Raw genomic sequence first — 22,721 nt, forward strand, 5'->3', positions numbered from 1 at the left:
TATGAACTTGACGGCAGTCAAAATACAATGGCCTCGTGCACAAAGTCCTGGGTCACAAAAGCAGTCACTGTGTTTGACCAGCAGCTGGTTTGCTAACAAGGATTTATTTTGCACTATCAATCGACCCACAAGTGAACTTTCAGTAGAATCAGAAGAATCCTGCTCCATTAATACGAAGGAGACACAAGTCAGTCTGTGACTGCTGTCGAATGGGCAGGGAATGCGGGGAAGGAGTACAACGAAAATTCTATTTTTTTCTTGTAACCTCTATTTTCCTTGAGGGGAACCTTTAAGAAGGAAAGGCTGCAATCCAACCAGGAAACATATCAGCGGTCCGCTGTGTGCTCCCCGAATGCCAACAGCCCATATTCCCTCATGGACAGTTTCTACTTTGAGAAATGACATCTTCCCCTCCAATCAAAGTTTTGCAGCAAACCACTGATAGATTGCATTGAAAATTATTATGTGAAGGGTGCCCATTTCGGGCACCCTTTTCCTAACAACTTGCAAGGGGTTGTAAAGTGTACATTGTGACTCACAAAGACATTTGTCCTTGATATGTTGCGAATCTGGATTTTTCAAACATAAAGTCTGCCTTTTTCAAAATTGCAGGCTGTGTGCATATCAAGCTCAGCAAATTCTGTTCACAGAATTAAAACTTCTAAGATTGGGTGGTGTTCTGTGTAGGGAGTGCTCCTACATCTGGCTCATGACCTCCACATACATGCTTATCAGCGCAGGTAAACCTGTCTGCATGGGTAGTCTGACAAGTCGACAAGTTGATGCCTCCAAAATGCAAGTAAGGCTGGAGCCGTGTCATCAGGCACTGAACAGATGCCAATGCTTCTTATATGATTGACACTGACCCAGCCTCACTGGACTTTTAGAGACTCCAGCCAGTGCAAACATCAGGGCCTCCGTCCTTCTGACACCACTAACTGAACCCACAGTTATTCTAAGGGACTCTTACAATCTTGTTTGTGGACCAATGTAAAGTGGAACAACCAGCAGTTTGGCAACCTGAGTGCCTGTCTGTTATTCTATACACAAAACCGTATTACAAGAAAGAGAGATATGAAATAAAAGTAAAAGAAAGAAGGAAGGAAGTTCAGGAGTAATTTCTAGCAAGACCAGAAATCATGTAACATTGGAAAATTCAAAGTGGAGATCCCCACCACATGGAATATCGAATAAAATTAAGTTGTTTATCAGATTTCGGCAACAGATATCAGGTGCTCCCTTGGCATCCAATAGAAATATTCCATAAAACATAGTGCCTTCTTTTGGCAATGTTATTAAAGTACTAAGGGGCTGACGTAGAGGTTCACAGACGGGGTACCCTGCCTAAACGTGGCGGTGTACCCTGTCCAACAACCTTACTGCTTCCCAGCTCTGCTTACAGTCACACTGGCATTGGGCCCTCAATCTGTAGACATCAGATTGTCTGCCTTAATGGGGGCACGCATTCCATAAGTTTTATTTTCTGTTCAGGACCACTCGGAAAAGCTTAGCTGTCCTAAACAGGAAAGAAAATTGGCCTTTATGAATAGGGAGAAACCTTCAAGCTTGGCAGGGCCATTTCTTCTTTGGCAGTTTGTTTTTAAAAAAAATACTTTGCTGTGCAGACATATTGAACATGACCCTCACACAGTAAAGATTGAGTGCCTGTAGTGAACTCACCTTGGAGGCAGCTCTTCTGAAGGCACAGATACTTCTGCCTGTCTGACGAAGATCTCAAGATTAGACTTTTTGAGAATTTCCTGAAATTACTTGATATTTCACATATTGTAATTTTGCCAATTTTTGAAAATAGCTCAGCAAAAGATATTTTTTGCTTGAGCCAGTCTCCTGCTGTTCTCTTGTGATATTTCTTTTTTTACCTGAAGTGCGCACTCACGTTAAATAAATTGGTAAGTGTAATTGGAAAAAGTTACCCTAATTGACCCCAACCTATACAAAATATGGTGAGTTGTACTCTGTAATTACATCCCTCTGTAAACCATCTAGAATGGAGGACAGCCCACCAAAAATAAATAGGCCCCAGACTTCACAAATAATACCCATGCATTTTTGGTGAGAGCACAGTATTTTTCTTTTGCTCCTGAAAGCCTAACACAAAGTAGGGTGTGTAGCACTGGGCATCTCCAGTAGAGGGCGCATGTCTGCTGAGGCTAAAGTTCGATGGATAACCACTCACCTTTTCTTCCAGGTCCTTGATTTGTCGCTTCTGGATATCTGTTTTATCTTCAAGATCCCGTATTCTCTGAAAATTGAACAGGGAAACTTTAGAGCTGGAAAACGGCAGAAGCAGACAGTTGTTATACCTGACGGGCATGTGTGCGCACGTGTTGTGTTGGATAGAGAAACAGTAACACCAGCTGAAAAATGTTGGATCAGAAAAAGGAACAGACACTCATCTGTAATTTACACATGTAAAGCTATTAAACACTCAGTTACAGTCGATCATTCCTCAATGCTCACAAAACATTAAATGAAGAAAATGTCTTACTCCCACTCCCCTTTTGGGTTTTCTCATACAGATAGAAGGGTGTGCCTCTTGTGTCCCTAAAACTGTTCCTATTGTGAGCATTTTATGAAAGGTGAGATCACTATATAAACCAGGGATTGTGACATGTATACCTGTGGTGGGCAGATACATGTGTTCCCCTGGTTTGTGAAAATGACCAGATATGTATGTTACATGGGTGATTGTTAGACCTGAACTCTTCAGGTAGTGTTTTCCTAAACATTTTGCTTTTTTCTCCCGGGTTTTGCTGATTCTCTTCTAGTGGCCATTGGGTTCTGGGCACTTCCCCGCTGTAAATGCAGTGTTAAAGTGCACGCGCCCTTCCTATACATGTTAGGAAGTGGTGTTTACTTGATGTTTTCTACACATGTGCCCAGCCTGCCATTGCAGGCCGGTGTGCGCGCTTGCACCTACGGTGTTTCTAAACACGTGTCAGACCTGCCATTGCAGGTCTGTGTGTGAGCAATTGTGCTTCTATTCAGGCTGGCCTTTCTAAATCACAAGTCATCCTGATAGGACCTTTCACTACCACCGAACACCCTTAAGGGGTGAATTGAGTGGTGGGTGAAAGGCAGAGAACGTACACATGTGTGTTCCCTGCCCAGGAAGTGAAGAATACCCATGTGTGTTTTCACTTCCTATGAGGTTTACTCTTCCCATAGATTAACACGAGGAAAGGGGTGTAATTACTTCTGGCTTCAATAGTGGATTGCAATGGAGTAGCCTCATAATGTTTCCTTTCATTGAATTTGAAGTTACAAACCCTTTCCAGTGGTAAAGGTGGTTCTGTCAGGTCTAGTGTAGAAATGACACTTCTAGTTTGTTTACTTTTTTGTGCTCAAAAACTCTTTGTTTAACTCTGTGCTTTGCTCCAATCCACACTGCAGGTCGGAAGAGCACATCTAGGCATTCCCCAGCGACAGCTATAAAACACTGTGATTTTGACACTTGGCCTCTGGAGCCAGATCTTGGTCCCACTAAAGATTACAATCAGGATTGCACGGCCTCATGGCAAACAGACTGACATTCAGGGGAGACATCTTTACTTCAAATGAGACCCTTTGAAACACCCCAACTTCAAAGGCACACTACAGTATAACTACTGGTGCCATACTACAGCAGGGCAGAGATACACTTGTGGGGACTTGGGACCAGAGCCCCTCTGTTGCACACTGCCAGTGGAATCTGCTATGAACAAGGAGGATTACTGCCATTGAAAAGGACTGTGTGCCCTTCCTGAAGTGTGGCTGGCCTGGGCCAACTATCTGCTACTGTGTGGCACCCTGAAGTGTGCTCTCCAAGGGCTTTTTGGCTTGCTACCTCTTCTTTCAGAGGTGTCGGGGACATCAAAAATCTCCTACAAGGGACCAACACCATCTACTTGTGACACCGGGAAAGCGGTGCTCTCTTAAGTGCCCACATCGTCTGCTGGATCCCAACTGGTATCGCTGCTTGAGCAATGAAACTAAGAATTGTGCCCGGAGCCTGGATTGCCTGGTGTCGAACCTCAGATTTCTTGCCCGCATCTAAGACTTGTGGCCTCTGTATCATGGGGACCTCTGTACGTACAAGCATCTTGTTGGTGGTGAGAGGATTCACTGGTGGCAGGATCCAGCGTGGCTCGCTTCGTCGATCATGCTGCATCTCTCTCATGCAACATGCCGACTACATGATCATTGTGTGCAGTGTTTGATTAACAGGTTATGATCCTCAGAGGAGTGGGCTTAGCCATAGTAGTGCCTCATTCTACCTCATGAGGCATTGCTGAACTTGCGTCTGTGCTTGGGACCAGAATTGTCTGGTGCCACCCACCTCAACATGCACCAGACGTTGTGCTTCATTTCCAGGGAGATATGGAATTTGCAACTTTTTGTTGCACATAACCAGAATTGTCTTTGGATTTCCCAGGGAGTTACAGAACTTGCAACTATTCATTATGTGTGACCGAAATGGTCTGATGCGACCTGTATCATCACATACCAGGTGTTGTACCTGGATTGCCTGGGTGCGACTCTGATCGAACTGTACCTGGATGCCTCCTTCACCAGAGTGGCTCCCCTGCTTCATTCGCCATTCATCAATTGCTCCCTTATTGGCCTTCAGCACAGCTGACCAACTACCCTATACTCACCCAGCTCCTGATGACATTGTGTTGCGAGGTATCACCCGGCTTGGGCTTGGGTAGTGAGAGTGACTGACTGGGCTGGAGGAATGCTTCCGAGAATGATCGGAAGAGGGTCAAGAGACTGGTAGAACCACCAGTGCTTCACAGAACTGGGCTGGTGCAGGAAGGCCCTTGTGGAACCCTTTTGTGTGACCGACTATTGGTCTCAGCATTTTTCTGCTCTGCATCCTGTGGGTGAACTTCTCGAGTGGCTGACAAACCACGTTCAATGATCCTGCTACCTACCCCCATCTCCCTGGGACCCTGACTAAGAGTGACTCCAGCCGCATGCGCCCAAGTGTCCAAGGGGGATGGGTTATCTACAATCTGTGGGTGCAGGCTAGTCGGGGTGAGTTAGAGGTTAGAGAGAGGCTTGGGCCACGGGGTCTGCAGTAAGTTTTCAATTGACCCGCTAGGAATCAGTGCACTGCATTAGGATGCTGAATGCATATGTGTGCAAGTGCATTCCGTACGGACCTGCCTGATAGCTGTTGCACTGTAAGTCAGTGCAGAGTGAGTGTGTGTGGGAGTGATAGTCTGCAGATTTCCTGTACTTCATGACACTGGCAGGTGGTGTTGTCTTACATGTTGATTTCTTGCCAGAAGGGCATTATGTTCGACATTTGTTTTACCCATGCACCCTCTGCTTGCGGTGCTGCTAAAAAGTGGTATAATTCTGTGAATGTACATATTTCTGATATCGTTGTGACCTGAGGTGCACCCTCTAACTGTGTGATATTGAATTACAATAATTGCTAGGGTGGGCATATGGGTGCTGGTGGGGGGTGCATAATAGGACCTTTGCCAAGTGTGCATATTACTGATGTCATTTTAACACAGCTGGGCCTAGTATTGCCAGTAATTATTCCAAGTGTGATTTATGCCCAGAAATACATGATGTTCATGTTGTGTTGGTTATTGAGTGTTTTGGATACAAACGTTATTTACATGCATCATGTGTGAAGTCTTTTTTGTGATGCATGGTGTATTTATTTTGATTGTTGTGCCAATGCTTTACACGTTGCCTCTGTGATAAGCCTGACTGCTCAGTGCCAAGCTACCCAAGGGTGAGCACAGGTTATACAGTGTGTGTAATCACCTGCCCCTGCCGGGAGTGGTAGATTATGCCTAGCTAGTAGTAGACCGCCTCAGACAACCTGAAAGTGCCAGTTTCAACAGTCGAGTCTAGTGAGAAGAAATGTGCGTCTTATTTTCTGTGGTCTAAATGTAACTAATACGAAGTGGGTCTGAGTTTTGACCTCTAAATTGTTGCTATTCCTAGGCAGACATTGATCTGCATTTCCATGTCTCTCAGTTCTTCTGCTATAAATATTCTGCTTGTGATTATGTAATATTTGCCATGATTTGCATAATACTGTGTGCTGAAGGGTGTACCTGTGCTTGTTAAATGGTGTAAAAGGGTTGCTACACATGTTACAACACTGATTGAAATTATGGGTTTTATGTTTTTTAACACACCCAGTACATACTCAATGCAAAACCCCCCACCAAAACCGAATCACTGAATCAATTTCAGCAGGTCAATCACCACGATATTTACTGGGTGAAAAATGGTCAGTACATATGGGAACATGGGGATTTTGCAGCGCCAGACATCGAAATTCACTCAATGCTCTTTGTGTGGCAAAACCCATAATATGTGATCATCATCACACACGATATATTCCAAAAACATCGGTGTGGGTTTTTCCGTGCAATAAATTCTCTCACATAAAACTAGGTCACTCATAGTGAGTACTATTCTGTGTCATGCAATTTGCGAAAAGCCTTTGAGGTTGGGAAGTACCGATTTACCATGCATTCTGGTTACCTTTGTTATGAATCTGCTTAGGAAGTATGGGTTTGGACCGCAGCTGAACACTATCTCTGTATTCACTTTAGGCTGAGTGTGCATTCAGAGCAGATTCTTGATTTCTTTGTGTGTGTACACTTGGATTCAGATGTTGTTCAGATCACAATTTTAGATGTGCTTTCACTCAGTTGAACACTCTTGAGTGAGACTTTAATGTCATCAATGGTGTTGGGAATTAGCTGTGTGAAAGTTGAGTGAGGCACTTGAGGAAAGTGCTTTGACTGGCTCTAAATACCCGGGAAAGCTGCATTCTCCAAGCCTCTTGAACAAGCCTTCCTGGAGGTTTGTCCAAGGGTTCAGTTTCTATAGTAGAAACCTACATGGATCTCTGCCATGTTAGCCTATTATAGAGGTCCCAAGTTCTTTAATGATTACTCTGCTTCAGAGGAGTCAACCCTTGTGGGAATGCGGTGAGGTTGAGGTCAGAACTCAGTTATGTGTAGATTCTGGGGCCTGAGAAAGCGGTAGCTCCTCTCCAGTTCTCAATTCATTATAATGACCGTTTTGCAGGAAGGCAAACATTGGAAGATGGGTTTAGTTTGTTGAGAGGCCAGTATAGTGTCTTGCAGGTAAAGGTTCCATAAACAAATAGTTTTGTTGAGACCACTTATGAGGAATATACATTACCACCTGCCTCCTATATGACACAGGATGATCATACAGTGAAGGCAAAGCAACAGGAGGCAGTGTGTGGTATCCACTGCTGTTGTATTATCACGGTCTGTTCAATGATCAGTCAGGCGAATTTTGGAATTACCTAGTATGTGGTTCCTCCTTGTTCATTAAAGGGGTGGGAAGTATGTTGCACATTTATATGCTGTATGAGTGAATGATGACTGTATGTGCTGTAGAATGTTGAGCAAAGGACTGTATTTAGCGCCCAGTTAGTTCTGTATCAAGGTTGTTGATTGGAGATATCAGCACCTCGTGGGGTGGGTATACATTTTCTTGCCTTGCATTCTGGTACTAGGAATAGACAATACTCTTTTATTAATCTCCCAGAAACTCTCTTTTTTTCCAAGTTCTCTTATGGTTGGTACAAACTTACCAGTCATACTTCTTTTGTCAATGGCTAGTGCCAATGATTGAAGGTCATGAGATGCTGAAAAACGCTTGCGTAAAGAGACCCAAATTGGGCACCTGCTATCGCAAGACGTGATGGTACCTGATGGGCTTGCTGAAGCAGCTCCATTCGCTCCTGTAGTATTTGGCAGTCATACTCTCTGCTTTTTCTCAACATCTGCCGCCTCAATTTTTCCACCGCCGTCCGGAGCTCTTCCTGCTGTTTTTCGCTCAACATCTCCCCAAACTTGATGACGGTTTCCTGCTGCAGAGCGTTGTACAAGGTGGCCTCCAGCTCCTGAATCCTCTGTTTAATACAACCACAAAAATAGTGTGAGAAATGCTGACTCAGCCTTTCAAAAATGCAACATTGGAACCTCAACTTAGCCCCTGAATGCATTTTTGTATTTATATGTTATAAGCTAAAACAAGTCAATTAAAGGATCTTAACGCAGTCCAAGAATTCAAATAAGAAGTGGGGTTTGGATAACGGCTTCACATACATTGACCTGTACAACATGTTTCATGGTCCAACATCTTCAATAAGCATCAATATTATAATATTAGTGAACTCCTGATCACAAATACTTTGCTTCATTTGGAGAAGTGTGGCTCAATGGTTAGAGCGGCAGACCCTGATGCAGAGGTCTAGCCTGGGACCAGGGTTCAATTCCCCGCCTCGGTGGGTCTTGGGCTCAAAATTCCACGGACCTGATAATTCTCGCCTCGGTGCCTATTCCAATCATGAAGTCCCACTCTGCAACTCTGGGCAATAGCTTGCTTAATCTCCACAACGACCCCCACAACGCTAAGGATACCTGGCCTCCACCTTGGGGGTGCCCAGGAGTGGACTCCTCACAGGGAAAGCCAGGATGGGTTCCACAGTGGTATTCGTACAAGCGCCTTGAGACCCTTGCGGGTGAGTAATGCGCTATACAAGTATCAATTTACATTTGTGATGACCTCGACAAACGTATTGCAGCCTATGACCTAAAGCAATAAATCATCAGTTAAATCATTAAATCATTCTGTTCATCCAAGGATCTGTGCAAGCCCAGTATTAGACTTACATATTTTAAAACTCACTCACTAGTGGGAATTAATTTCCCAATGCAAGTGGATCCATGGTGAAAAAGACAATAGATCACAAAGAAAAATCTGTGAAAACATATAATCTGAGACACAATCCGAGCAGTTCATGCCTCCACACAGACGCAAGGATCAATTATCTACTACACATACTCTCCTACTTGAAAGTTTTCAATTACTGATGGAAAAAATGTTTAATGGCAGGGTTCAGTCACGGACGGTCTGAAGGCCATGTTTTCAGGATCAGGTCGTCCATTTAGGACACAGTAACCTCCTGTCTCCCTGGTAGACTGGAGGTTTGGGGGCTGTTTGTAGAGGTCAAAGAGCTTCGAGGGCTTAAAATTCCTCTGCAAATCCAGTCTCTTAAAGAGCCTTGAAGGACCAGGACATAACTTTCTTCTAAGTCTATTACAATTCTGTGCCAAACTCTGCATTATTAGAAGATTATTCATCGGTTTCTTTTCAGTACTTCCGACAAAGGCAATGCTTTAACCAATACATTTGGAAAAGTGTGCTTTGGAGAAAATCGTTTGCCTAATTAAAAAAAAAAAAGTTAAAAACCATCCCAAATCCACTTGGAGAGGGTTAGACAGTTGATTTTAAGGTGCTCCTTCACTCATTGCCTTATGCGGCGGGTTTTAGAACATTTCTCAGGGGTGAATCTATCTCAAAGTCCATCTCTGGTAAGAGGTCTAAGTGTAAAAATGAATAATTGACTTATGATTGGCAGGGTCAGGGCAGAGAGACTAGAGGCTGGGAAGGATGTTGAGAGGAATAGGGATTTGCTCAAAAAAAGGTTATGGGCCTCATTTATGAAATGTTTTGCAACACCGGTTGAAAACAGGTGTAAACTTTTCATTGCGCCCTCCTTGCGACTATTTGGATGCGCATGTTTACAATACGGCACGCCATGTCGCAAGAATTGACCAGATTTGTTGGTGGAGCAGGAATGACACATTGCTGGAGTGTTTCGTAAAAAAGACGCAACTCCAGCAATGTGTCATTACACATGGGCGATTCCCATATAAAAGGGCCTGCGTCAGTCCTTACACCTGCTGTGAAGGGCCTCACGGGCCTCACAATAGTAAAAAACAAATACAGGTGTTTTTCATTACCAGATCTTGTGAAACTTAAAAGTACATGTCCGACCTTTTAATTACAATGCACCCTGGCCTATAGGCTACCTGGAGTCCACCATGATGCATTAAAAGGGGAGTTTAAATCTTGGCAAGGAGGTTACTTTTCCAAGTCGAATTCACAGTTTAAACTGCACGTACAGGCTGCAATGGCTACTTAAGTGGGTGGCACAATGAGTGCTGCAAACCCACTAGCAGCATTTAATGTACAGGTCCTGGGTATATCTAGTACTACTGTAGTAGGGACTTACACGTAAATTAAATGTGCCAATGAGTGTAAGCCAATCTTATCAGGATTAATGGAGAGGGCACAAGCACTTTAGCACTGGTTAGCAAAGGTAACGTGCATAGAGCTCTAAAGCCAGCAAAAATGAAGTCATAACAGGTGGAATGAAGGCAAAATGTTTGAGGAAAACCACACCAAAGATGTTAGGTCTAGCAGGGAGACATTGTGATGTACTTACGATGATGACTCAAGTCAATCAGACTGTAGGAGTAAGGATTCCAACAGTGGAGCTAGTAAGGATGGTTTGGTTAGCAGGAATGTTTCTACCTTCTACGGGGCAGAGCAGCATGTCTGCCAAACTCTAATTGAGGAACTATATCTTCTGTGACATTTCTTTTGCACAGTGCTGCTCGCATTTGAAAGAGGCTTCAGAACTACTGTGACTATGACCAAAAAGATAGAGGACTCAGATTCTAATGAAAAAAAGAAGGAGATGGATGGATGGATGGATGGATGGATGGATGGATGGATGGATGGATGGATGGATGGATGGATGGATGGATGGATGGATGGATGGATGGATGGATGGATGGATGGATGGATAGATAGATAGATAGATAGATAGATAGATAGATAGATAGATAGATAGATAGATAGATAGATAGATAGATAGATAGATAGATAGATAGATAGATAGATAGATAGATAGATATTGGGTAACATGTTTCCTCTAGAGTGAGAGAAAGGTACTGAGAATAGGGATTCTGAATGAAAAGCAGAATCAAACTCTGTCCACTTTAGTGGCCCACCATCCATTGAATCACTCCATGTTGTTAGGCGGTCAGTACTGCATTTTTTATACTGATGGTGCCCGTAGGAATCAACATTATTTCTCCAGACCAGCTCGACAGCACCAGTCAGCTCTACTTTCATTGGGTCTGCACTACCAAGTCTCACCTTCCCACTGAAATGGGAAATGCTACTTTCTCCCAGGCAGTGAGTGATTACCTCTAAGCTGCTCACCTGAGGATACATTTGAGTCCACATACACTGAGGTGAGTGATGTGAGGGCCACCCTTGAGGAGACTTGAGTCAGAGTCAGTTAACACGCGATTGTGTAATCGGGTGGCACAGCCATGAAGACATCATCACAAGCACAGAATAGCCTGGCATTGCAGGACAAAGAGACAAACACCTAACCTGGACAACACTGAGAAGTTCTAGGACAGGGAGCCAGGCTCGTCTATATGTTTTTTCAAGGTCTGCAGATCTGCACCTGAAGGTTCAATATGAAGAGCCCTGGTTTATTGTAATAATTGCTGGTGAACCCCAAGTGCACACACCAGCACAAACTATCCACTGGGTGGACTAGCCACAACCAACCAATCATGTGTTGGATCAGCTCCTATGATCGGCATGGTGCTTTTCACTTATACCACTGTTATTTGTTTAATTGTACGTGAAGAATGCTGACGTCACAACCTGACCAATCGTAATCTTCTACCCTTCTTGGAACCTGTTCCCAGGAGGGAGGACACCATCCCAAGGTTTTCTTAGGGAATCAGTTCTCATCCTTGCACCAGAGGCCCCACTGTTTCATTTGTGCCAATACTTGCAGGCCCAACCAACACTCATTTCCAAAGGTACTGGGAATTATTTTCCATTATCAGACTTTGACCAGGAACCAAAAAAGAATGCAGAAAAGGGAGATTAAACGAGTAAGAGAAAGATAGGAAAACAGTGACTAAGGGAGGATGCAAGGCTGAAAGTGACTTAGCAGGAGTGAAATAAAGAGACCGGAAGTGTAGTGTGGTGAAAGAAAGAGGCCTGAGGTGGAATCGAGACTAGTTTGTCTTGGTATACGGCATCCCCTGGCATTAGGCAGTGACGGAGGCAGGCGCCTATTAAAAACCTTGGGTCCCTGCACTATTTTATTTTGCACATTAACTCTGAGAGGTGCTCAGTTCTTTTGTGCCCACAGGCGCCAGGGAGACTAGGGCAGGAGTCTTTTAATTAATTAGATGGGTAATTGGTGGCAGATTTATAGGCCTGCTGACCAGTCACAAAACCAGAGCTGACATTAAATAGATGCAGCCTGCAGACAGTTCATTTATTGCTGTGATGAGTCAGTACTGCTGTAGGGGAAGGAGTCTAATTGTTTCACTCAGAACCTAAGCTGATTCATTCATTCTGAAAGGAAAAACTACGGGAATCATTAGATGACTCCCTCTTCTCCTGCAAAGCAAAGGCATTAGCATTATAATACTAAAATGGACACATTAGCTGCTGTGCACATTTGTTTATGTTCAAATTTGCTCCTGGATAGTTCTAAACAAAAGGCAGCAGTCCCAAATAGGCCAAAGGCGGTTCAGCACAGGGAGTTCACTCTTACTTGCTCCACGTGGATGAATTCACTTGCAGAAAACCATACTGCGCTTCGGTACACCATCCGCTGTAGAGTCTATGCAGGGCAGTGCCACAAGCCGCATTGCTGTACCGCACGGCATCATTTTAAAAGCACAGGCGTGCATTGTATTAACCCCATGGGCGAGGCTGCGATTCTGCGCCTGTGCGGCACTTTTAATGAGTGGTGGGTTCATGACGGCCCCCAGCCGGCCCCCAGCCGTCATCAGCACACGGGCACTGTGATGCATGACGGCTGGCGGTCGTCATCAGCACTGAAGGGGTTAACAATAATATGACGCATCTGTGTGCCTTCTCCTGCGCTGGCGCACCATTGGCTGTCATGTGCCAATGCAGGCACCCTTGTGTCATGTTGCAAGGGTGCCTGCGTTGCTGGGAATGATTTTTTTGTGCAGGGAGGGACACCTTCCTGCACAAAAAACATTCAGTGATGTCATTTTCCGCTTTCTATGTGTACTACAGAAAGCAACATGCATAGAAAGAGTGAAAATGAGGAGAAATATAAGTATTTCTCCTTGTTGCGCCACTCCTGAGCCTCCTCTGGGGAGGCGTCGGATTCTGACGCATTCCCAGGTTTACAACATTTTGGAAATCTGGGAATGTGTGAGGTTCTTTGGACGTTGCGTGGAAACACCAACAGCAACACCCATGGAACGCTCCTTTCATGCAGAGTAATGCGTGAAAGATGCCCACATTGACAAGTCCATGAAAAGTCACGCAGGGTGACTTTAGCTGGCCTTGTAAATATGGCAGGCACACTGCTCCGCCAATCCGTCAAAAAAAGTGCGGCTCTGGCGCTGCAATGGCCTTCTAAATGAGGCTATATGTGGGATGTTGGGAAGTACCCCTTGTGCCTGGGAGGGTTATTTTACATTAAATATTTTTGTTATCAATCAACAACACCTAACCATGTAAATGCCAACTGTTTTAGTCACGTTTAGATTTAAAATAGATAATATAAGTCTGCATGTTAAAATGGCTAACATTAGTTGGCATCTTTCGTTGTGACACATTAACTTTTTATTTCAAAAGAAGGTGGAGTGCTAATTTTTAAATATAATGTTATTTTCCCTTCTTTCCCACCTGAAATGTTTTCTTTTTAGTGTGATGAACACGGAACGTTATAATCGATAGCACACTCACTGCTAAACTTGCAGAGTACAGGCTAGTCCCTGTATCTCGTTTTGTCGCAGGTAATGTAGGTTTGGAGTACGCTGAGAAAGGCTGTATTGTGGAAGGTCCTGAAAGATAATGAAAACATAATTGTATCATTCCACTTTAACCTGATTGGATTGTTTCATGGGAACTGGGTGTAGGTATAGCAAATGGTTGAATAGTGTGATTTAACTACGGGCAGAGTAAATTATGAGGTAGTTCGTGTTTGATGCAGTTTAGAACAGAGCAGAGGAGGTGATATAGAGAACTCTCTTTATGAGAAAACTGACATTCTAAACAGTGGGGCATATTATCAAGGGGGTTTATCTCCACTTTTTTGGCTTTAAAAGCCAAGAAAGCGGAGATAAAATTATCTCCCTATTATCTAGCTGTCGCTAACACCAGTTAGCGACAGCTAGTAGGAGATAGCGACCATCTTGGGCCCCACTTTGCATGTCAGTGATATTTATCACTAATGACATGCAAAGTGGGCGTGCCAAGATGTTAACGACTGGAAACAGTCGCTAACATCGCTATCTCCTATTACCAACTTTTGGAGATATTCACGCTAAGCGCAAATATCTCCAAAAGCTAACACCTGCCCTGAGCAGTTCTTAGCCATGTTATCCAATTCGAGGTGGATAACATGGCTAAGAGCATTCGCTCAGTAATGCATGAATATCGCTGACTTTTCAGCGATATTCATGCATTTCGGCCGATTTTTATCGCTTAGGAGATATACCTTGATAATAGCAAGGTTCCTAAGCGATAAAAATCACGCAGCTCGGCGATAAAAATATCGCCGATAAACCAACACAGCGATAATTATCGCTAGTTTTTGGTAATATGCCCCTGTTTCTTTAAGGCAACAAGATTCGTCTTCCATCTTTATGGCTTTGATATGCCTTGAACTTCCTATTAATAGACTCAGTCATATATTGATTAGTGATTGATATTAACTTGAAGATGTTGCCTTCTGTAAACCTTTAACCTTCTTAAGCCTTTATGGTTTTAACTTTAATTATTCTCTGTCTTCAGTGTGGAGTCTAAGGTGCTGCACTTAATTAAAATGCAGTGACTTGTTGAACTGCCTCAATTTTGAATTTTAATTCATCAGATAGTGCTCTATTGGCCCGAAATTTGCAAAAGGTAAAGCACTAGCATGCCCAAACTCCATGTGGGCGCGGCTTCTTAAACATGTAAGGGGTGATCCCTAATACCCCACCCCAAATTGTCAAAGGCTTTGCTTTTTTATTTAAAAAAAAGAAAAAAAAGTGACTCGGTTAATCTCGAAACAGCTGGAGAAATAATGCAGGCAAAGCAGTTTACATGAAAATGAAATGTGACTTTGCCATTCGTCTCCCCAACTCCTATGTGGCTCCAACTCCAGCAAGTGAAGGTAAGCATCCACACGTAGGAGGAATGTTACCAAACACAAATATAACACAGGTTTTTGTACTATGCTTGCTGCATCGTGGTTGACCTTTTGAAAACAGAAGGTGTCACTTTTTAGATCTCACCTAAGACAGCATCTGTGCTGTCTTTTGCTAGACTTATTGTTAGCTTACAGTGAGCTTAGAGCCTGCACATTGTTTACCAGAGGTTGGCTTTATTGTCACTTCAATTTTAGCACATTTGGGCTTACCTTCCTCTTCTTGTGTTTGATCCTCCCCTTAAGCATGGGCAAATTACTCTGCCTTTTCACTGCTCACTTTCTCAGGTTCTGCTTTTTTTCTTTCAGTTTAGACACTTTATGAAAGTGCATGTGTTTTCCAACTGCTTCCTTGTATGCTCCCCCCTTCTGCTGCTTTCCATGTTCCTCGCTTTAACTTGTGTGCTTCTCCCCAACTCTCCCCGCATGGCCTTCTCACCTATGTGCCTCATCCCCCTCCAACTCCTGGTTGCAGTCTTTCAATTAATCCCCCCACCTGTGCCTTGTGTTGCACTCGACATTTTGCTTCCACTTCCCACTTGCGCCTCCCCCATTGTGGATTCAGCCCATTGCACCCCAAATTACTTTACCCCACCCAGCTTCCGTGCGTGTTGCATCCTTCCCCAGTATTGCTTTCCCCCAAGTGTTGTTTCCCCCTTCAGTATTTCTTGCATCCACCAAGTGTTGCTTCCACCCCGCTTTAAAAAAATGTTTTTGCATGATTTTGTTTTCTTTTTAATTACCAATTCAACTTGAATCGGTAACTAAAATGAAAAAGAAAGCTGCTGTATCATTTTGTAGACCCACACTCGTGGTGAGCGAACTACAACATGATGTTCATGGCCACTGCAATTCATTTTTTTAATTATTTTGTTACGGGGCACAGCATGGAGGATGCTGTGTCGCGTGGCTAAAACCATTGGTAAAGCCATTGTGTTCCATAGGCAAGGCCTATTGGCTTTGCCAATGCTTGTTAAAGGTTACATTATACTCATTTAGCTAGCCAACGAAGGATGAAAGGCTGAATCAAATGTCCTGTAATTGAAACTTGGGCCCTCCAAGTTTTATAGAAATCTCAGGAGCGAGTGCATTAAAAAAAATTACAGAAGTGTCACAAAATTATGCAAATTGATGAAATGGGGTTTGCTGGTATCTCATGTAAGTTTTTCATACAAGGGCATACCACCTGTAAAAAGGTCGCGTGAAATACCAGCTGGAGAATGTTTTGTGTAGAAATTGCCTCTCACAATACTACATTTTCATATTTTGCAACCTTAGTTACATTTCACAGAGGCTTACCTACAACAACCCACATCATAAACATTTCCCTAAAACAACGTTCCACTGCCTCCAAGGCATCCCTCCAACTTAAAAAGCCAACAATGTTATCAAACTGTTAGATCTAAAAATGTAACTTTTTTTAAATTTCAAAAATCCCTTTTTTCAACACCTTCAAGAACTATCGCATTTTAGACGTTTGTAGCTTTGCACCGCCCTTTTGTAACATATTCATAGTTTAACGGAGTCAAAGATTGATAAGGTCTAAGATGTGTTTTATCAGCTCGCAGGGATTTGTTCTATTGTAGTAAAAGTGGGTCTGCCACAGAGAGAATGTGCTCGTTGAATCTGCTTTGGAACAATTTCTGCATTTTATATATTTGCTTTACTGCCCTTAGATGCGCTGCGGACACTAGACATAAAGTGTTCCTCAGAGATTCAGGACAAATTGAACAATATTGACTTTCTATGGCAAGGGAGGGAGCAGGGTTTTATGGTGCCCCCAGAGCACTGTGCAAACTAGGTAACAAGAACTCTTTAGGGCCTGGAGATACTGGACAAATTGGAAAACTTCTGCTTCATCAATAACCGAGGCAATGTGCCCAAGGGCATTGTGCACACCAGGCAATATGTGCACTATATGGCCTTTGGGCACTGTGCCAACATGCTTACAAGTGATTTCTCTGCCTTGTTGCAGTGCACAGACTATTTGTGATGATGGGCTGTTATGTAGAGACAGCATAATGGTATACAACTGTTACCACGCATTTTTTACCACGCACTACACTTACAACGCAGGCATTACCACGCATACCATTACAACGCATTGCGCTGGGGGACGCTCTAGGATAGGGAATAAGTTTAATTTTATATCCAACACCTTCCCTAGTATCCACGGGGACTGGAGTTGGAATATAAAATTATACTTACCACTATCCAGCACCTCAAAGCGCTATGCGTTGTAAGGGTATGCGTTGTAAATACCGCGTTGTAATGGTATGCGTGGTAATGGTATGGGTGGTAACGTCATACATCCCAGCATAATATGCTAATACTTTGGTAATTGCCTAATAAAATTATATGAATTGTGTTTTTTTGCTGGCTGGGGCTATTATTAGGCTTATTATGGCATGAAATAAGAATAGATAGAATAGGTTCTGCTATGTGAATGTATAGCATGACGTAATGGGCATAATATTTACAGAAGTGGGGGGCTGTCCTACTAATATTGGTCTTTGAAGAGGCTGACACAAATCGGGGAGAGGCAGTCCTCTGAAGGCCTGATACTGATGGGGTCGTTGCGGGGTTCTGCCAGAGATATTAGTGGTAAATGTTAAGTGCCAATCCTGATTATGGGGCAAGTGTGATTTAGTTGACTGGTACCTATCCTGAACATTATTTAGGTATTAAGCAGAAGTCCCCTTTAGAATTGCCTTAGAAAATCATCCACATTTGATTAATTATTTTGGTTATTAGGAAAGGTGAAACTTGCCACTAACTTAAAATACATTATTTTGACTGGAACCCCAAATAACCTCTATACTTTAACCAATATGACAAATCCAATGAACAGAGCATTTCCACCGTCAAAGATTCTCTGGATGAAAGCCACACAACCATTTTTCCAGTAAAGTTGTTTTTTATACCTCAGTTCTTTTTACCGATTGTTACTACGATGATGTCCTTTAGAGGCACCATCCTCTACATATTTTTTAAATATCTCTGATGGAAAACACTCCTCGCCCCTTTTCAGGGTTGTGCCTGTGAGAGCGTGCGCTAGTGCATGGGTCTCACTTGCGAGACACTGTTGTTAACAAAAAAGGGCTGGGAGTCCGCCCATTGCTTACCATTTGTTGGCTTGTGTGGCACTCTTCTTTACAGCTTTGTAATTCAACAAGGCAGGCCTAACATCATTTTGGTTCCTCTCTGTGAAGCAGGGACCAAGCACTGATCGATTGAACCTAATCAGTGCCCGTCCGCTGCTACCGACGTGATTGAGGTTCTATTTTTAACTTCTAGTGCCCTGAAAACAGAAGGCACGTGGCTGGCAAAATTACGCACAGCAGGACAAACAAAATTGCAAAAATTTATTTTCTATAGTTAACTTTCTTTATGTTGTCAAGTCTTCTTTTCTCACTTTGCTCTCATGTTTTCTTTTGTTTTTTTCTCATGGGAGATGTCTCAAAAGATGAGGATTATCCTATTGCAAAGTGACATTTTTTCTTTCTTATGCGTAATTTCTGAAATTATGCTTTAACACAGAATCATGCAGTACACCCCTATCCACCCCACTCTAATCCGCCCCACTCCAATCCACCCCACACTAATCTGCCCCACTCAATCCCATCCACCCCAGACCAATCCAATCCACCCTACTCCAATCCAAACCACTCACCCCAATCCAATTCACTGCAACCAACCCCTCTACAATCTGCTCTACTCCCATTTCGTCCCAATCCAATCCAAAACAATCTGCTCCACTCCAATCTTTCGTACTCCAACCTTCTCAACACTAACTCAAAACTATCAGCTCCGCACCAATCTGAAACAATCTGCCCCTCTCCAATCTAAAACAATTAACCCCACTCCAATCTGCCCCACTCAATCCACTCCAATCTGCCCAACTTCAATTCAATCCACCTCACCCCAATCCAATTCTCTCCAATTCAGACAAATCAAATCCACCCCACCCACTCCAATTCACCCCACCACAATCCAATCCACCCCACCACAATCCAGTTCACCCCACTCCAATCCACCCCACTCTATCCCAATCAAATCCATCCCACCCCAGTTCAGTCAACCCCTCTCGATCCAATCCATTCAGCCCTCCACACTTCAAACAACCCCACTCCATTCCAATCCACTCCACTCCAATCCATTCCACCCAACTCCAATCCAATCTACCCAACTCCAATTCACCCCCTCCAGTCCAGTCCAACCCACTCCCTTCCACTCCACTCTAGTTCACCCTACTCCAAACCACCCTACTCTAATCCAGTACATGCCACCCCAAACCAATCTTATCCACTCACTCCAATCCAATCCACCCTCTCCAATCCAATCCACCCACTCCAATCCAATCCACCTCATCCTGTCCACCCACCCCAATCCACCCCACTGTACTCAGTCCAGCCCCTCTCTATCCCAATCCAGTCCACCCCAATATACTCCAATTCAATCCCCCCCACTACCTCAATCCACTCCACTCCACTCTATTTCACCCCACTCCACTCTGTCACGCTATTCCACCCCACTCTACGACACTGCACTCTACAACACTCTCTGCCACTGAACTCAACTCCTCTCTACTCAACTCTGTGCCACTTTACTCCCCTTACTCCATCCTCGACACTATACTCACCTTACTCCACTTTATGACACTCTACTTCAACAAACCCTGTCTACAACACTCTACTTCCCACATTCCACTCTAGGACACTCCACGCCACTAACTTTTGGCCATGCTGAACAGCAGCCACAATCGTGAGCAATATGGCAAAAACTCCTTGCCAAATCCAATAGCTCTTGTATAGGTGAGACCTATTGGCTTTGCCATTGCCTGTTTTCTGGGTAACCAACCACAGTAATAAGAGACCGTATTTCACAACAGAACAGTCGGGAGATCTTTCTCCCACATCGCAGCCAAGACCTGGAACGAGCTCCCTGTGAACATCAGATGCTCCCCAACCCTGCACACTTCCAGGAAGGACCTCAAGCCCTGACTCTTCGACTGATCCGGAACTCTCCCCTCCCCCCAGCGCCTTGAGACCCTCACGGGTGACTAATGCGCTTTATAAACCACTGATTGATTAATTGATTGATTGTATTTCTAAAACACAAGACCGCAGTGCTATCCCCATATTTTTTCCAGGGGAATCTCTTCAAAATGGAGCCCAACCATTAATGTCAAAGCTATGATATGCATAAGCATAAAGCATATATATCTAGTTCGTTTGTAGTGGGCAAATCTGTACTTAATTTGTAAAACTATAAGCACCACATTGCAAAGATTTTCTCTGAAGTTTCCTGCCAGCACTGCTGAAAGCTTTGATTACCGAATTCAAGGCTTCTTAGTGACTTGCTTCTTTCTTCCACAACTCTCCACCACTCTACCATATCTCACTCTAGACTTTAATTGTGGATTGTCTCGGTCCTAGTTATATTCTACAATTGTCCCCATATTTAAGAAGATGACAGAGGCAATCCTAAATTTTACCATCCATTTTCACCATCTAGACTCTATTCTCAAGTTCATGAGTAGGATATTAGTGGAAAGACTAGAGTCGAGATGTGGGCGGAGGACAATTTCTAGCTGACACTCAGTTTGGTTTTCACCAAAGGTTGGGCAACATTGAACAGTGTCTCAATTTGTATTACATTGTTTGAATTTGTATTTGCTAATTAGTAAATACACTACAGCAAAGGGCCGTCTACATATAGCATTTATGGATCTAAGCTGTGCCTTTGATAGTGTCAATCTCTGAAAACTATGGTCTATTATGCTTTATCTGGGTATGCAAGAACCAAATGTTTTTTATATCTTTATTGAGATATTGCATCAAATGTTAAATGTAGGCTCAGTGAGGAATGCTCTGACTCTTTCAAGATTGGGAGAGGTCCTGTCAGGGATGCATGTCAGCAACGTTTCTCTCTATGCTTTGCATTAATGTCTTGGAAAAGTCTTCGGTGGATAGCTGATGTGATATGCCGAAGTCCATTGCACAACCTATTCCTGTGCTACTGTATTCCAATTACATTGTTCTTATTGCTAGATTGGCTAATGGGCTTCAAAAACTCATGGATTCCTTTGTTCTTTTTATGGACCAACTGGACCTAAAAAGAAATGCTTCTAAAATATTTGTTATGGCCTTTGGTGTAATGGCTAAGACTAAATGTATATGATTAGGATCTATGGCTCAATAAGGACCAGTCATTTGCTTATTGAAGTGTTTCCTTGGACCATGCCTGTCACTTGCGACAGTTGCTCAACATAAGGAGAATTCAAAATGGGAGTTCTATTGAGGCAATATTTAAATTTGCCTCTAAAATAGGTAAAAAAAACTTTGAAACATACGGTGGACATTTACAGGAATAAAAGTGTATCTGTGGTTCCTTACGTTGTGGGCCTTTAAGGCTACACTAATGTTTCTTGTATCCAAACAGTAAAAAAAGCTTATCTGTAATTAATGTTCCTCCTTTGTTTGTCATTGGATCACCTGTTCGGAGGATTTTATCAAACTCCGCTCTCTTTTGTGGCTTTCAATTTGGGCAAAACCCGAATCTAGCTTCAATCGTCTGGTGATCATGGGGCGCTTAGATTAGCTAATGCCCCCAAAATACCACGACGAAAGTATATTTGAACATTGGAATGTGGAACACTCCATTGAAGACAATGGAGTGCTCCGAGCTTCTACGGGCTGGTAAAAGGCGGAAAAGCAACATTCCAAGGTTTTACAAAGGCCTCTCGGAGCGCTCGAGCTGTGAGAGGCCATTGTTTTATTTGTTAGAATGTTCTTCCCAATAGTGGCAGAATGTTTTAATAGCCTTATAGCCCTTTATAGCAGGGCTCTACTGGCTATTAAAGTCCTGCTCCCTTATTAAAGGTCCTCGGCTTCGGCTCGGATCTTTAACGCTGGAGCAGGCCTTTAATGCCCGGTATAGCCCGCTACGGTGGGCTATAAGGCTATATTAAAAAAGTATGCACTAACATGGGCAAGGCAGAGTTATTTTCTGATCTGAAAACAACTGTCCGCACCATTTGCAACATGATTAAGTCATGTATTTACAAGTTATGTGGTGATCTGAGGCACTGTACCGTAGGGTATCGAGTCAGCAGCCAGAGCCCACTCTGCATTATCTACAACAGAGGATCTGGAACCATTTCTCAGTAGGATTACAGAAAGTTGCCTTTGGATGAATGATTGAGCAAAAACATTGGTCCTTAAAGAAAAAATTGTAGCATTCCTAAATGAATATAGTCTGTAATAAGTAATATATTATCAGGTATCATTACTTTTGCGATGTCGCAAGGTAGTTAAATAAGTCTGATGTATCGCGATTACGGATCCAGGATGGGGGAGTCCCCCTCATGGTGGGAGCCTCTGTGAGCGGCGTCAATGGCTGAAAAGGGGTGTCTGGATTGCACAATGTCGGTGACTTAGGATCCGTAATCGCGATATATCAGACTTATTTAACTACGTCGCGACATCGGAAAAGTAATTTTGTCGCCCCGTGGCTCAAGCAGAGCCCAGGACAAAACCTTGCTGCCTTACTCCAACAGCCGATTCTGATGCCATTGGACCATGTATTACCCTACGAGGCAGGAATTTTTAATTCAGGCATGTAATATGTA

The 22,721-nt window shown here is 43.4% G+C and overlaps 1 protein-coding gene across 1 annotated transcript in view; it reads right to left on the reverse strand.

The window, feature by feature from the left end:
- LOC147703008 (janus kinase and microtubule-interacting protein 2-like) overlaps positions 1–22,721 on the reverse strand; it is a 179,037-nt gene that overhangs the window by 16,551 nt on the left and 139,765 nt on the right. The window contains exons 18-19 of the mRNA XM_086931569.1: positions 7,730–7,933; positions 2,198–2,263 (exon numbers count right to left, since the gene is read on the reverse strand). Of these exons, the coding sequence (XP_086787695.1) occupies positions 2,198–2,263; positions 7,730–7,933 (270 nt within the window). The remainder of the gene's footprint in view (positions 1–2,197; positions 2,264–7,729; positions 7,934–22,721) is intronic.

Source organism: Lissotriton vulgaris, chromosome 7 (assembly GCF_964263255.1).
Source record: "Lissotriton vulgaris chromosome 7, aLisVul1.2, whole genome shotgun sequence".
NCBI classification, from domain to species: Eukaryota; Metazoa; Chordata; class Amphibia; order Caudata; family Salamandridae; genus Lissotriton; species Lissotriton vulgaris.